At 47.3% G+C, this 14,693-nt stretch overlaps 1 protein-coding gene across 1 annotated transcript; it reads left to right on the top strand.

Moving 5' to 3' along the window:
* The first annotated feature begins 6,041 nt into the window (after positions 1-6,041).
* On the top strand, positions 6,042-10,372 carry SFRP2 (secreted frizzled related protein 2). Its single transcript, XM_039700085.1, has 3 exons — positions 6,042-6,670; positions 7,299-7,379; positions 8,784-10,372. The coding sequence occupies exons 1-3, from the start codon at positions 6,178-6,180 to the stop codon at positions 9,086-9,088; spliced, it is 879 nt and encodes a 292-aa protein (XP_039556019.1). The 5' UTR covers positions 6,042-6,177; the 3' UTR covers positions 9,089-10,372.
* Positions 10,373-14,693: the final 4,321 nt, after the last annotated feature.

Genomic DNA, 14,693 nt, shown 5'->3' with positions numbered 1-14,693 from the left:
TGCAAGAAGCAATTAGTTCTGAAAGCGAGTTTCTGCACCTGCCTCACTCACACACTCTTTTAGAGCTTTTTTCCCTGCTAAGCACTGCAGAAGCAGAGCAGTCAGTGGCTATTTTTGCCCATCCATCTGCAGATTTATGTGAGCCCCCCCAGCACACAGATCCACACCACAGCTCACCAATGTCCACAGCTTCAGCCACTCATCAGGGCAAGTACCAATGGCAACTTTGGACACAAATGGCCAAAACCCACCAAAGTCCTAACAGGGAGTAGAATTTGGAGCTAGACCCCTCACAACAGTAACAACAGCAAAACTCACACGGTGGCCAATGGTGGCAGTATTTCTGTCCCCTGTCACCCAGCCCAGATGGAGGCAGCAATTCTCCTTTCTCCTCACCTGAACACCCGTGCCCCTCACAGAACCCAGGCATTTTGGCATAAACACCCTGTCCTTTTGTATGGCTCACACCGTGGGGCCCCGCTCTCTGCTCGAGGTGCTAGCTACTACCAGGCTGCAAATAGCAGCTAGGGGGAAAGAAAGGAAAGATTTATTACATTACAGCTTTTTAAACAAAATACACCAGGAAAACCAGGTACCATGCAATTATAGCCCTCCAGGGCATGGTTCTGCTACCTTTGCTATCCAGCACTTAGATGAGATAGATAGTAAAGGGAATGGTAATTACAAACAGAAATTCTGCACCAGCAAAAATGCTCACCATGACAAAAACTGTAGCCAGATATATACATGTCTGATAAATTTGAAGGATAGTAACTTACTGAAGTACTAGCATACCAATAAATCTGGATTTCTATATATACGTGTGTATGTGTGCATAATACAACATCCAACCACCTATATGTATCACTTTGTATAAATGGAAAGTACAAAGCAACATGAAAAAGGTTTGGAATAAGATTTAATAGTGTTCCTACAGAAAACATTGCAAACCGGAAAAAAAGGGAAAAAAAAAGAAAACTGAAAATTTAAAAATACTAAATGCAGGGAAACTATTGAGGGAATGACCACTAAATTGAAAACAGTAATAAAAGTGAAAACGTGGAAAACTATGTGTGATTTGGTTTCATTTCCATTTGAAAATAATCAGCCTCAATTTGATCTTTTCCTCCCATGACAGCAAACCCTGACTAAAGATGGCCTGGAGCTCCAGTCCCCAAAGAGAGTTTCTAGAGAAGAAGGGCAGCGAGCAGAAATACAGAGCATGGTGTTTCTAGGGGAAGATCGATACCCGGTGTCACTGGGCAAAGGAAAGCACCACACAGTGTGCACAAGCGCCACCAAGAGGTTCTTCTGCCGCCGCCCAAGGAAGGTTTTCCCCCAGTGCTGCTCGGGCACATCCTCAACACCTTTCGTGCACGCTCGCCGCTCATTTTCAGTGAGCATTCCAAATGGAAAGCAAAGAAAAGGATAACTTATTTTTAAGGGTTCCTTCCAAAGAACAGAGGGGGGGAAGAGGGGAAGATATATCTACAGCACGTGTAGTTTTTGACAATGGAACTTTTAAATGTCGTGGCAACAGAAAACAAGATTGCTGCCCAGTCCTGATCTGGAAAATGTTAAATTCCACCTTATCAGCCACTGAAACAGCACCAGGAGGGATCTGCTGCTGAGCTGCCTCACATCAAATTCTGTGCAATCCTATTTTTTTCCTGTCAAATTTAACTATGAGATTCAAATAGTAATACTATTTCTGTAGTGTGATGTTGGAGACCATTTTAAAAGGTAAGCAGAAATTTTCTTCAGATGTTTTCATTGTGATGAGAAAACCAGTTTTGTCCTCATCACTGCCTTTTTAGGAGCTGAAGAGAATGAGCTAAAAAGCCTCAGGTTTTTTGTTCCTCTACAATGTTAAGGGCAAGTTCTCAAGCTCCAGGTTTTTTTGCTTAGGAAGCCCCTGAGGTCAGTATTCCCCCGATCTGCTTGACCTGGCTACTCTCACCAGCCAGTGGGGTTGGACTCAGTTCAGAGGTGAAACCATCACCCAAATTTTTGGGGAAGGCGGGTGCTTTGTGCCAGGTAAGGTGTGGCTGCTCTCCATGCACCCATGCCTCCCTTTGCAAATCACTGCTCTCAAAGTGGCAAATCATCCATCCTAATCTCACCGTCTCCCACCAAGGGAAACCAATCTGGGGACTGCCCCGGAGCTGAAAGCTCAATGTGTTCTCCAGGAAGGGGAGAGGGGTGGAGACACAGCCTGGAATTAAGCCTCCCAGGTGAGGGTGCAGGCAACCCAGAGAGTTCTCAGGAGTGTCAGACTGCAAGCCACCTGGCTAAACCCAGAACTTGGAGCACTGACTTGGACTAAATGGTCTCTAGAAGTTCCCTCCAGCCACAATTATTCCATGATTCTGCAATCCAAAAGGACAATGACACCTTCAGGTCTGTGACAAAGGAACGTGAGGCCCAGGCTGGCAGTGACAGCAGCTTTTGCCTCAAAGCTCATCACATCACCAAAGTACCTCATAGAGTTGGGGAAAGGGAGAAGCAAAGAGGCTTCCACATAAGGCACATAGCCAGGTAAGGGACTGCGTGATCCCAAAGCAGAAGATATGGGAAAATATGAACAAATCAACAAATTCACACTCTTATTGCTGCCTGTGTTAAAGCAAGTTTGTTGCCTGTTCTTGAGCAGGCAGGCAAGTGTCAATACATTTTCCTCTTTCTACATCTTGGCTTTCAGAACTGGTCAAAAAGACATCTAGAAGTTCATAACCCTTATCAAGGCTTGAAAACCAGGGGAAGCAGCACCACGGTTTTAACTTAGAGGGCACAGAGCAGGCACACTCCTTAGAACACAACACTACACTGAACTCCATGCAAGTTCCAAGGACTCCTGTCGATTTCCCCACAGTTCATTCATTTTCACCACCTTCCATCAGGTAACTGAGGGCTGGGGGGACCTGGAGCTGAGGTTCTTTCTTTCAAGGCAGCTCATTCTCCCACCTAACTCCCAGGATTTAAGGTGATTTAAGCACTTGAGGATTAAAGACATTTTAACAGCTTATACAGATTTAAACATCTTAAAGTGGCTTAAACGCTTATGCTACTTTCAGGCCTTTAAAGTAGCTTAACTATCCATGGCATTTGATACATTTACGGGTGCTCAAAAGCCTATGCTGCCTTTAAAATAATTTTTAAAAACACCTCATTCAAAAAAAAAAGTATACCTTAAAACATCCTTGTATTTTAGGAGCGCAGTCCCGCTTGGCTCCTGCCAGGTCGGACCGGGTCGCAAAAAAGCCGGACGGCTTTCGTGGGAGGTGGATGCCAGCGCCTTACCTGGCAGCAGCGGGCCCCGCACCTACGCGGGAAGGGCAGGGCGGGACGGGGCGGGGTTGAACGCCCGGGGCCCGGAGGGGCGGCACCATTCCTCAGCTCCCTTCCCAATTAGCGGCAGGCAGGGGATGCTTATCGGCCCGAGCGCGTGCGGCGGGACACCCCCGCGGGCAGCGCCGGGAGCGCTCCCGGGCCAAGCCGGGCACATCCCCCGGGGCCGAGCGGGGCACATCCCCCGTGCCGGCCCGACGTGTGCCCCCGACAGCCGGGGCAGCGGCACCGGGACAGCCGAGCAGCCGCGCTCCGCCCGCAGCGCGGTGCGGGCCGGGCGGCAGGGCAGCATCACCCGCAGCCCGGGAAGGCGGCTGCGGTGGCGGGGAGCGGGAAGAAATGCCCCGCAGCCCCGGCGAGCAGCGCTCGGGGCCGCGGGCTGGGAGCCGGCAGCGAGGAGCACAGACGGCAGCCTCGCCTCTGGCGCTTTCACCTGCGAGGGATCAGAGCGAGGACACCAGTGGTCGCTCGGGTCTGCAGGAGTGGGTTGGATTTGTTTACGTGATCTCGGGTCATTTCAAACTTCGAGTAAATGAGTTCAGCGGGGGTCATTAGAAGTGGAAATAATAAGGATGTCAATAAAACCTTGTTTCAAATCAAAGCTTAATCCAGGAAAACGTGTGGTTTTTCTGCTTATTTCCTGTGGGCTGGAAACAAATAAGCAAACAATTCTGGTGAAAAGAATGAGCAGGTTTCTGGCAGAAGTGTTTCATCCTCCACCACAGAGAATGGTGGTTATCTCTAGTCTAAACAGTCTGCTCAGATTTGGGTCTTTGCTTCCACATAGCCTATCCATGGAAAATAGCACACAGGGAATTTATGGAGCAGGCAAATTTTCTTCCAATCATGCTGAAATCCACCTGAGGGGATATCAATGACTCAAGAAAAAAAAAAAGAGAGAGAGAAACAGCAGAAAAAAATGTACAGCCTCTGGTACTTGGTAAATGGGCACCATAAGCCATCAGTGGGGCTCAGTCCTAATGGAGAGAGAAAAACAAACCACAAACTTGTCCATTTTACGAAGACCTGGTGGATAGCCCAGCCATTCAGAATAAGAACAAACCTGCTGGTAGATTTCCTTCCACTGAAGAGGAGTTTGGGAACAGAGGCTTGTAGAACCAGTACTAGGAGTTGGAAGGGATATTCCTGGCAAGTGACAAAGCCTACAGCCTCTGGTACTTGGTAAATGGGCACCATAAGCCATCAATGGGTCTCAGTCCTATGGAAGGCAACTGAGGCCAGCAGCTTACATGAACTCTGTTTAAAAGTAATTAATGGCAAGAACATGTGGTGCTGTAAGAAATAAACTACTTTTAAGCCTTATCAAAAGTGATACTAGACATTCAGGATATTTATTCTCTAGATATCAAACAACTTCAGGAGAGAAGCTGCCCTACAGGGAGATTGCATTCATCAACTTGGCCCACTGGAAGGCATCTTGGAATCTCACTGAAAGAGCTGGCACTGGCTTCACCATGTGACAGCAGCCTGGGGCAGCTGCAGCCATTCCAGCATGGCAGACCTGTGCCTTCCTGGTGGGAATGCTGCAGGTCCCATCTCCTCCCTATGCCACAAGCAATGAGTCACATCTCTGGGAAGCCCAGTGGGAAATTGGGAGTACAGGGATCCTGCAATTTACAGAAGTCAACATGGCTGAGGCTAGCTTCCCATAAAACATCTCTATAAGGAAAAATATTCAGTAGCTGATTAATGAATGTGGTTTACCACAAAATGATACTACACAGGCCTACTCTTTTCAATAATAATCCCATAAATAATATTACTAAAAATCCAAGAATTATCCAAAGCACACTGAAGCTGAGTTGTGATCCCAGCGCCTTGCCTGTTGTCTTCCCCTTGGTGTTAAATCAACACAAACACAATTTTTTAAGGGAGTTTCTAGGTGAAGACAGGAGTGAAGGGAAAGGGATGTGCCTACTCTGCACGGAGCCAGGACCTTTTAGCCTCAGAAAAACGTGCTAGAATTTCGAAAGCACTTGGCTTCTTCCACTGGGGAAATCCCCCACTGCCAGTCGGGGGCCATCCAGGGGCTGTAGGGCCCGGCTCCGCTGGCAGGGGAGAGCCAGGGGCAGGAGAGGCTGGGGGGCAGCAGGAGGGGCTGGGGGGGCAGCAGGAGGGGCTGGGGGCGGCAGGAGGGCCCCGCCTGGCAGCCCCCAGGGCTGGGCGCTGCCGAGCCGGAGCGGGGCCGGGGGTGCCGGCAGTCCCGGGGCGAGCCCTGCCAGCATCGCAAGGAGGGGCCGGAGCGTGGGTTCCAGACACCCCCGGGGGATGAGGGAGCCGCCAGCCTCGCCCCGTGCCCGGGAACCGGCCCGGCCACATCTCCCGATGAGAGAACTCCAAACGTGGGCAGGGGGTGCCGGGGGAGCGCGGAGCAGCCGTGCCAGAGGCAGAGCTCACCTCCAGCTCCCGCCGCCCCTGCCCGGCACAGGAGCTCCTCGGGGCTCTTTGTTCGCCGGGATCTTTCCCTCCTTCTCCGTGCTCGCACGGTAATGTTCCTTCCAAAGATTTCCTGCCAAAAGACAATCCCCCTGAGCAAAAGCAGACCGAGAAAGTAGTGACCAATCCTTTCTGGATGGCTGTCACCAGGCTCCTCCCAGCCCCCGCTCCCCCTGCTATTTGCATACAAAAAAATCCAGAAAACTCCCGTTTGCCCCAGCATCTCGCTCAGACTCTCCGTCCCCGCCTGGCAGCAGGAGTCCGGGCTGGGGGACGCTGCCTGCGGCTGAGGTAGCGTCGCGCCGCCCGCCCCGTCACCCCGGCCCCCCGAGCCTTTCGCCAGCCCCCCCTCCACCTCCTCCGCGCCCCAAAATGCAGCGCCGCCTCTGCGCCCTGCTCCTGCTGGCGTCCCAGTGCATGGGCTCGGCCGCCGGGCTCTTCCCCTTCGGGGAGCCCGACTTCTCCTACAAGCGCTCCAACTGCAAGCCCATCCCCGCCCCGATGCTGCTGTGCCGGGGCATCGAGTACCAGAGCATGCGGCTGCCCAACCTGCTGGGGCATGAGACGGTGCAGGAGGTGCTGGAGCAGGCGTCCACCTGGATCCCGCTGGTGCAGAAGCAGTGCCACCCCGACACCAGGAAGTTCCTGTGCTCCCTCTTCGCCCCGGTCTGCATCGACGACCTGGACGAGATCATCCAGCCCTGCCACTCGCTGTGCGAGGAGGTGAAGGAGAGCTGCGCCCCGGTGATGTCCGCTTTCGGCTTCCCCTGGCCCGACATGCTGGACTGCAGCCGCTTCCCCAAGGACAACGACCTCTGCATCCCGCTGGCCAGCAGCGACCACATCCTCCCCGTCACCAGGGAAGGTAAGAGGGAGCGGCCCCCGGCCCGGCAGCATCTGCCCCGGTGAGGAGCCCCGACAGCGGGGTCCCCCCGCGGCTTTCAGGGCAGCGGAGGCGTGTGCCTTCAGCTGCAGCACGGCCCGGCGCTCCGGGACGGGGGGACCGGGCAGGTGGCCGCAGACCAGGCTCAGGGAGGCTTTTCCAAGGGGCACAGGGAACCCGCAGGCTCCGTCGGGGAACTGTCATCGGCCTGCACCCATCTCCATCCTCAAAGAAAAGGTCTGGGATTCGGCGCCGGAGCCGCGCGGCATCCAGAGGGTCGATGGCCTTGCACGAGAGTCGTCGCTGTAGCGGGAGCTGGGGTGCTCGGTGTCGTGTTTCGACCTCCCTCCCCACTCCCCTTGTACTTTTTTACCCGCTGAAACAAAAACTTTTGGTTGAGGCGTGACCTTAAAAGTCCACCGTGACCCCTGTAGCGGGTCTGGCGCAGGATGAGGCGGGACAAAGTGCCCGGGCAGCTTCGGGGCTGGGGGGAGAAGGAGCGGGCTCTGGGGCCAAGGGATGGAAAGCTGGCGTTTCCCAAAGGGTTCCCAACGCCACCTGCTGTTCCTTTCTCCCCGGGTCTGACGGGGACTGTTGCTTGCATTTGCAGCACCCAAGGTCTGTGATGCCTGCAAAAACAAAAATGAAGATGATAATGACATCGTGGAAAACCTCTGCAAAAACGACTTTGGTAAGTGGAAGCAGAGCTCCTCTCGTTTGAAACTTGAGAGTCGAGGATCAGGTACAGCTCCCAGTGGAATCAGTAAGAGATGTGCCTGAATAAAGGCAGAGCTTTGACCGTCGGGTCAAGAAACACAAAATTCCACCTTGGAGTAAAAAGTAGCCCTTTTTATCATTCTTTTCTGTTTACTGTTTTGAAGTAGTGCTCTTTTATGTGGATGTTGCTGGCAAACCCAATAGAAAGTAAAATGAGGAGAGGGGGAAAAAAAAAAAGAGAGAATCTTTCATGCAGACTATTGCCTGGGGAGAAGTAGAGCAAAGCTTCATTTAGATGTTTGAGACAGAGCCGCATGACCAATCTCAGTGTATCGTAAGAAAGACTCTCTCTGCAGATTAAGAATGAAGCTCTATATATCATTTGACAGAGAAGGTAATGCACAGACAATTGGGGATATAAACTTAATGGGAAGATCTGGGGTTAGAAGAGGACAAGAAAGCCCCTTCAACACAGACAACTGAAGGACACATTATCCACACATTAGCATTTCAAGAGCAAAAGGGAATAAGGAGGGGAATCCTTTTACAAGAGGTCAGTGTTTAATACCTGGAAACAGATTTGTAGTATAAGTATCTACAACAATTCAAAAGTCTCTCTTTAAGAAAAGAAAACAAAATCCCACCCAAAACCTGAAACTATGATTGTGGGACATAATTGCTAAAACAATCAATAGTTTTGGCCTGGCAAATTGCACTCAGATAAATCCTCCTTAAGCTAAACATGCCCCACAGCTTCTTACAGAGCCCTGTAACCCCCTCCTAGTTATTTTACCAAATCGAATGCAGCTGTTGGACCAATTTGCCCTCCATGGGATCTATTCTTTCAAAAAAACAATGCATGTGAAATATCATTTCCTTACAGGTTTGCCTAAAATCCTCTCCAGCCTAATAAATTAAGTGTAGAAGTTTTGAGCTGCAGCAGAGATCAGGTTTCAGATTAGGTCTAGGTACTTGCCTCCCCACCTCCCCTTCAAACGCTATTTTCAGGAAGGCTGCCCTCTCTCAGCAAAAAAAAATGGTGCTCTGCTTAGTGTAGCAAACCTGCCCTCTCTCTGTTGCAAACAGGAGAAAAGCTGGAAAAAATATTAATTTAGAATGGAAGGGAAAAGAGGGGGAGGGGGAAGAGGAGAAAAGAAATCCAAAAAACCTCAACCCTAAGGTTGATTCAAACTGAAATGACTTGCATGCCCTTTGTGGCTTTAGAAATGGAGCCACCTGCTGCCTCTTCTGTCAGCCCTGACAGTTTAATTAGCAATAGAGCACCTCCCTCCCCAGGTCCCCTTTATGTGCACTAATGGGAAAAAAACCTCTCAATCTCTCTCCCTCTCCCCACTTCCCCCTCCCCTCGCTCTATTAGCCTTGAAGATAAAAGTGAAGGAGATTGCCTACATCAATGGGGATACCAAGATCACCCCTGAAACAAAGAGCAAAACCATCTACAAGCTGAATGGGCTGACAGAAAGAGATCTGAGGAAGATAGTGCTCTGGCTCAAAGGTGGCCTCCAGTGTACCTGCGATGAGATGAATGACATCAACGTGCCCTACTTGGTGATGGGGCAGAAGCAAGCTGGGGAACTGGTGATCACCTCGCTGAAGCGGTGGCAGAAAGGGCAGCGGGCTTTCAAGCGCTTCTCCCGCAGCATCCGCAAACTGCAGTGTTAGTGGCGTCGGCTCTGGCTGTCCTCCAGCAGCCACCCCTGTCCCAGCTCTCTGGGCCTCCAGCTCCTTCCTGCTCTGGCCCCTGTGAGCCTCAAGATCCCGTGGGCACGAGACACAGCTGCCCGAGAGGGGAAGAACCCCTCAGTTTTTGTACATAGGTTAAAATGTAATAAAACAAAAATAATGACTATTTTTGGGGAGTATTAAAGTATCTCGCTTAAAGCTTGGGGGTTTTTTATGGTTGCAGATGTGACTTTGGTCTGAGGTCTCTCCCTCTTCGTTTTGGTAATGCTGGTTCATTTATATTGCTGCTCCTCTGTGTGCGTGCATGTTTGTTGTGCCACAGCAGGAGACGCAGAGAAAGCCGAGCGCGCGGCTGGCCTGTCACCACGGGCACCGCGCTTCCGCCGCGGTGACACATCCTCCCGTCCCCATTAATGCTGTAAAGGTCACCTTACGACTCTTGCATGTGATACATAGGCACCAGTAAGAGCATATTAACCATTCTCACGTTTTATTGTCCACAAGTCTGAGCCCTTCTCTCTCAGAGGAAAAAAACAAAAAAACAAAAAAACAAGTTTTGGAGCTGGTTGATCTGAATGCAACTTTTTTTTTTAATTATTTTGCAAATTAAACTATCTGTAGCTTAACTGTAATATACCTAGTGGTTAATCTGAAAGAGTTGTAAAATATTGCTTTAATTAACCTTGTAAATACTCCAGATAAATGTTATATTCTTGTATATAAACTTTACATCATAGTTTACTCATTGTCTCTGTCTGTATTCACTTTAATCCATTTTGGGAGAACTGGGAGAAAGATGTCCAACTGGACTTTGTCATGGCAAAGCAGAATTTGTCATTCCACCCTAAGTGGCCAGTAGAAAAGCACAAGGAAGCCTCTAGTGCTGCAATCAGAAAATCTGTAGTAGACCTCATTTCCCTGAAGATGAGCCCACAAGACACAGGACTGAGGTTCAGTCAGCTCATTTTAATGTGTGTCTGTTGAGCGCTTGGAGATGAGGCTTCTTTTCTGTGGCTCCTTTGTTCGACTGCCTGCATTTTCTCATCTTCTCAGAGGACTTTCCTGACATGGAATTGCAATGAGACCACTGTCTTAAAAATCAAATCCATCTTTCTATTTCTTGAAAAAGACATATTAAGGAGAAAAATGTCGTTTGCAACTTGCAGTTCAGAATAATGGTAGAGCAAGGCATTTTTTGTGTGTATGTACACTCACTATACTTATTGAGAAAGAAAATAAAAGATACCTAATAGTGTAACTAAATGAATGTTTTTCAGCATTTTTCTTACAAATGTTTTCTGATGAAGAGTATTGCCTGAATTTTATTGTACTTACCCTGAAAAATAGTCTTGCTTCCCAGTGCTGTTACACATAGAAAATTCTTCTTAGCTTCACTGACAGGATGAGCAGTCCCATATTCCCAAGAACAACATTTTATGTTAACTCTTCACTAACAGAATACAAATCCAACACTAGACTTTTCTGTAAAGTAAAAAAATCACATTATTTTCATAAATTTAGTGTTATTTTTCATCATCAGAATCAAAAGATGAAAAGGAAAGATTCAACATGTACATTGTTTCAGAAAAAATAGTTATTTGCCCTCTCCCACAGTCTTAATGTATTCACTACACCTGGTACAAACAGCGGTAGGATGCTGACTATGCAAGAAAAGAGCAATACTCAAAAGTTCAAGAATTTTTTTTTAAATTTACAAAAGGAAAAAAGTAACCAACCACCAAACAAAATCCCCACTTCAAACTGGCTCTTAATTATTTTGTGAAATGGTATCTGTATTTAAAGGCCAATACCTTGCTGAAATGTCATTAAAACCTTTCTTCTGAATGAACCTGTCTTACCAGGAAACAGATTTAACTCTTTTCATGTTATGGTGTAATTATTTTAGCACCAGCACTCTGTCCATCATCTTACAGAGCCATTTGCATCCAGGTGTTTTATCACTCTACCCATTCTGCTCAGCATATGATGTAATGCCTGTACCTGAACAGCCTTGGGTTTAGAGGGAACAAGCTCACAGACACAGAGGGGCTGTGTGAAGATGAACCTGCAGAAAACAGGCATGTGTGCCCACAGAGGAAAGCACTTTGAAGAGGAGGCTGTTGCAATGCAGTCACTGGGGACTGAAAATGAGCAGCCAGGACTGTTGCACACAGCCTGCCTTACAGATACTAAGTTGTGCTACAGCAGCCATAAAATTATCTTAATTGGGCTGTCCTAGAAGGCAGCAGTACTGATGCTGATGAGGACAGACAGGTCACAAGTTGCTCACTCTGGGGTCATGTTAAGGCCAAGACCATATAACAGACTTTTGCCAAATTATTTAAATGTATAAAGACATACCACCTATGATCAAAAGTGCCCTGTCTTAAAGAAAAACCTCATACCACATTACCCTTCCTCTATCACACCATAAACACAGTTACACCGGCAAAATCCTGTTCATATCAGGACAAATTCAAGAGAAGGAGAACAAAGTTAACTGGCAAACATTCAATTTTGCTAGTATAATCAACGTCCTGGATTAAGAGCACCCTGCCATACAGATGCCCTACTGATAGAGCCTTCTGCCCTTGGCTGAATCACTGGGACTGTCCACTCTTGAGGTGAATTAACAGGGATAGGATTACCTTTCAGACAAACAGGATTTAGGTGAATGTGAAAAGTCATGGGATTCACCTTTTCACAAAGTTCCATTACCTTGTTCTAACAGTATTGTATTTAAAGATGGGTCATATCTGCCTCACCAAGAAGTGTCAATGTTTGTTGTACAGCTTCTAGTGGTGTAAAAGCCAGACACTGCAAACTATTCAACTGAAAATTAGGATCTTAAAGTCACAGCCTGAGGAAACTTCACCTCTCAGACACTGGCAAAGAATTAAACACATACATTTTTACTCTTACTTGCTCAAAAATAACTGAAAATCTTTGTGCCAGGAAAAGAGTGAACCAAGCATATAACAAAAATTGTCAGAGCCTGTTACTTCTCATAATTGTGTCACATATACTTCAGATTAACTTTATTACCTGGTATGGTTCACTCCTAACAAAGTTTTTTTGCAATTGATGAAAAAAGGCAATCCACTGCTGCATTTTTTTCAGACACTTTTTGTCTTTTTCTCAATAAAACAAGGTTTTTATGCAGCCAATTATGTAGCTTCCATTGTATTTGCTTTCATAAAAACTATAAAAGCAGCTGACTACAATGGATTAGTTTAAGAACAATAGTAATGACACTTGACATTTATACAGAATTTTCCATTTAGTTTCTCAGACTGCCTTCACAAAAATAGGCGTTAATATCCTTCTTTTGCAGATCAGGAAAATGAGACACAGTGAAGTGAAATAACTCATTCAAAACCACCCAGCAAGTCTTTTACAGTCAAGAAAAACAGAGTATTTTTTCTCCAAGTTTTGTGCTCTAATCACTAGACCACAGCAATCAGAATGATGTATAATCAAGGCAGCACTTAGATTATAATTTGAAAGCATAACAGCAACCAAGGCTGCCTCCAACTTCTTCCCCTCAAGTGTGTAAAAAAAATGCCTGCCCAAATTCAAATTTAAAACCCATCAGCAATATTCCTCAGTATTTTCCTTTCTTTCTTATTGATAGTTCTCTTTATCCTTTAACTATTTCTTAATCCTTTTTCTCCCTCACTTCTCATTCACTTCAGACATTCACAGAGAAAGCACCCAGCCCCTCTCTTAACCTCTCATACAGACACTTTTGCCCTCAGAATGGTTTATTAAAGAACTCATGGAGTATTACTACACACAAGCCACAAAAATCCTAATGACTGGCTCAAGACTTAAAAAGACCCATGCAGAAAATCCAGCAAGAGACATGTAAATTTAACTAATGATTTTCTCTGAGTACACAAGGGCAATTAGATGCCACAAGGAGCATCCCAGACACATGCTAGATGGCTCAGGCCACTATACCTGTTCTGCAGCAGGAGAATATAAAGATATTTAAGGAATAGGTGAGTAAGAATGAAGAATAAACAGGTAGAAAACACATTCCCTTGATGACCAGGTCTCTTGCACATCTTCCTGTTGTTATAACCCTTTGTTCTCCAGTCTTGGGCCAGGAAGTGCCTCTCAACCCTCTTTCAGGTGTCTCTACCTCTCTTCAACCATCAAGGGTATCAACCAAGAGCAGAGCCACCAAATCTGAGAAGAGTACGACCACATTGTCCCCTGGGTGCCTGCTGGGACAAGAACATCCCCCCTGCAGCCAGCAGAGCAGCTTGGCTTTGGCTGCTTTGGCAGCCCACTGCCATCCTCACCAAACCCACAGCTCTGACAGCCTTTGTCGTGTAGCCACAGTTGGCAGTGCCACAGGAAGGGCGATGGATTGATTGCTACCAGAGCAGTAGGCAGCCTTCCTGAGGCTGGGAAGCCAGGCTTTTGTTATTGGAGCCAGAAGTTCTTATTTCTAGGCTTCAGAGTCCTGCCTATATGATTTATCTAGAAGTTGCTTTCTTATCAGCAGATGTAGTTTTAGCACAGCCTGTCTGGTGAAGCAACCACAGGAATGGATCTTGCTTGCCTCTGTACGAAGAGGAGAGTGCAAGATATTCACATCACAGGAATCCAAGACCCCAAGCTCTCTTGCAAACATAAATTAGCCCCCACTATATCCCTTTGGGGTGAGTTTAATAGAGTAACATTTTCCAAATGCATCAACTGCTTTCAGGGTGAGCCATGGGCTCCTAAATCACCTAGATGCCTTGGAAAATATTAGCAGCTATCCCCCACTGGAGTTAAAGCCAGTTGGCCGGGGTCAGCCAGCAAGCCTGTCACCCAGCCAGGAGGAACACCTCAGCAATCAGCCAGCCAGCCCATTGCTCTCACAACTGATCAAAATAACCAACTAGCACAGAAAGCTGCACTGTGCAGCAGCTGATGGAGCAAATTTCAAAACCAATCACCACACACACAGAGCAGCTGTCTGGCCAGAAGGACCAGCACAAGTCAGAGGTATGCACAGCACAGACACAAGAAAGAACTTATATACCTTCTAAGACCCACAATAAGGCAGTACTATTAATTTTATAATACTATTAAGCTCTTTCAACATCCAGATGCTGCAGATCATCCTTTTGGAGTCATTTTCAGACCACAAAATGATGCTGGTGTTGTGGAGAATTTTCTGTTTGGACACAACAGATTGCCATTAGAGGCAGTGCCAAAACTAGCAGCAACTGGCAGATTTAGGACTGATCTAAGAAGGTAGCAGAAATGCTAATTTAAGAACACTTTCAGCTTTCCAGATCTTTGTTTTCAGAGCTTAACCCTGACAGTCTTCATTAGACATAAAACTTTCCATATGGAGCTGCTATGGAAGGACAATTAAAAAGTTTTCCAGGATACCTGTTTTTATCAGGCAAGAGATAACTAATCCTTCCCTGGCAATTTCCCTGCATTGTTAGTTAAATTCAAATCCCTAACATTGTCTAATTGCCTTTTTTGTTATGTGAATCTGCAGCCATGCACCATAGGGAGCCCAGGCTGGTTACACACTGAGACAGGTGCTTTAGTGGCTGCAGGGCTCACATCA

Source organism: Passer montanus, unplaced genomic scaffold, assembly GCF_014805655.1.
Source record: "Passer montanus isolate IOZ18808 unplaced genomic scaffold, ASM1480565v1 scaffold14, whole genome shotgun sequence".
Classification (NCBI taxonomy): Eukaryota; Metazoa; Chordata; class Aves; order Passeriformes; family Passeridae; genus Passer; species Passer montanus.
Note: the sequence above shows the minus strand (reverse complement) of the source record. Positions and strands in the feature narration are given on the sequence as shown.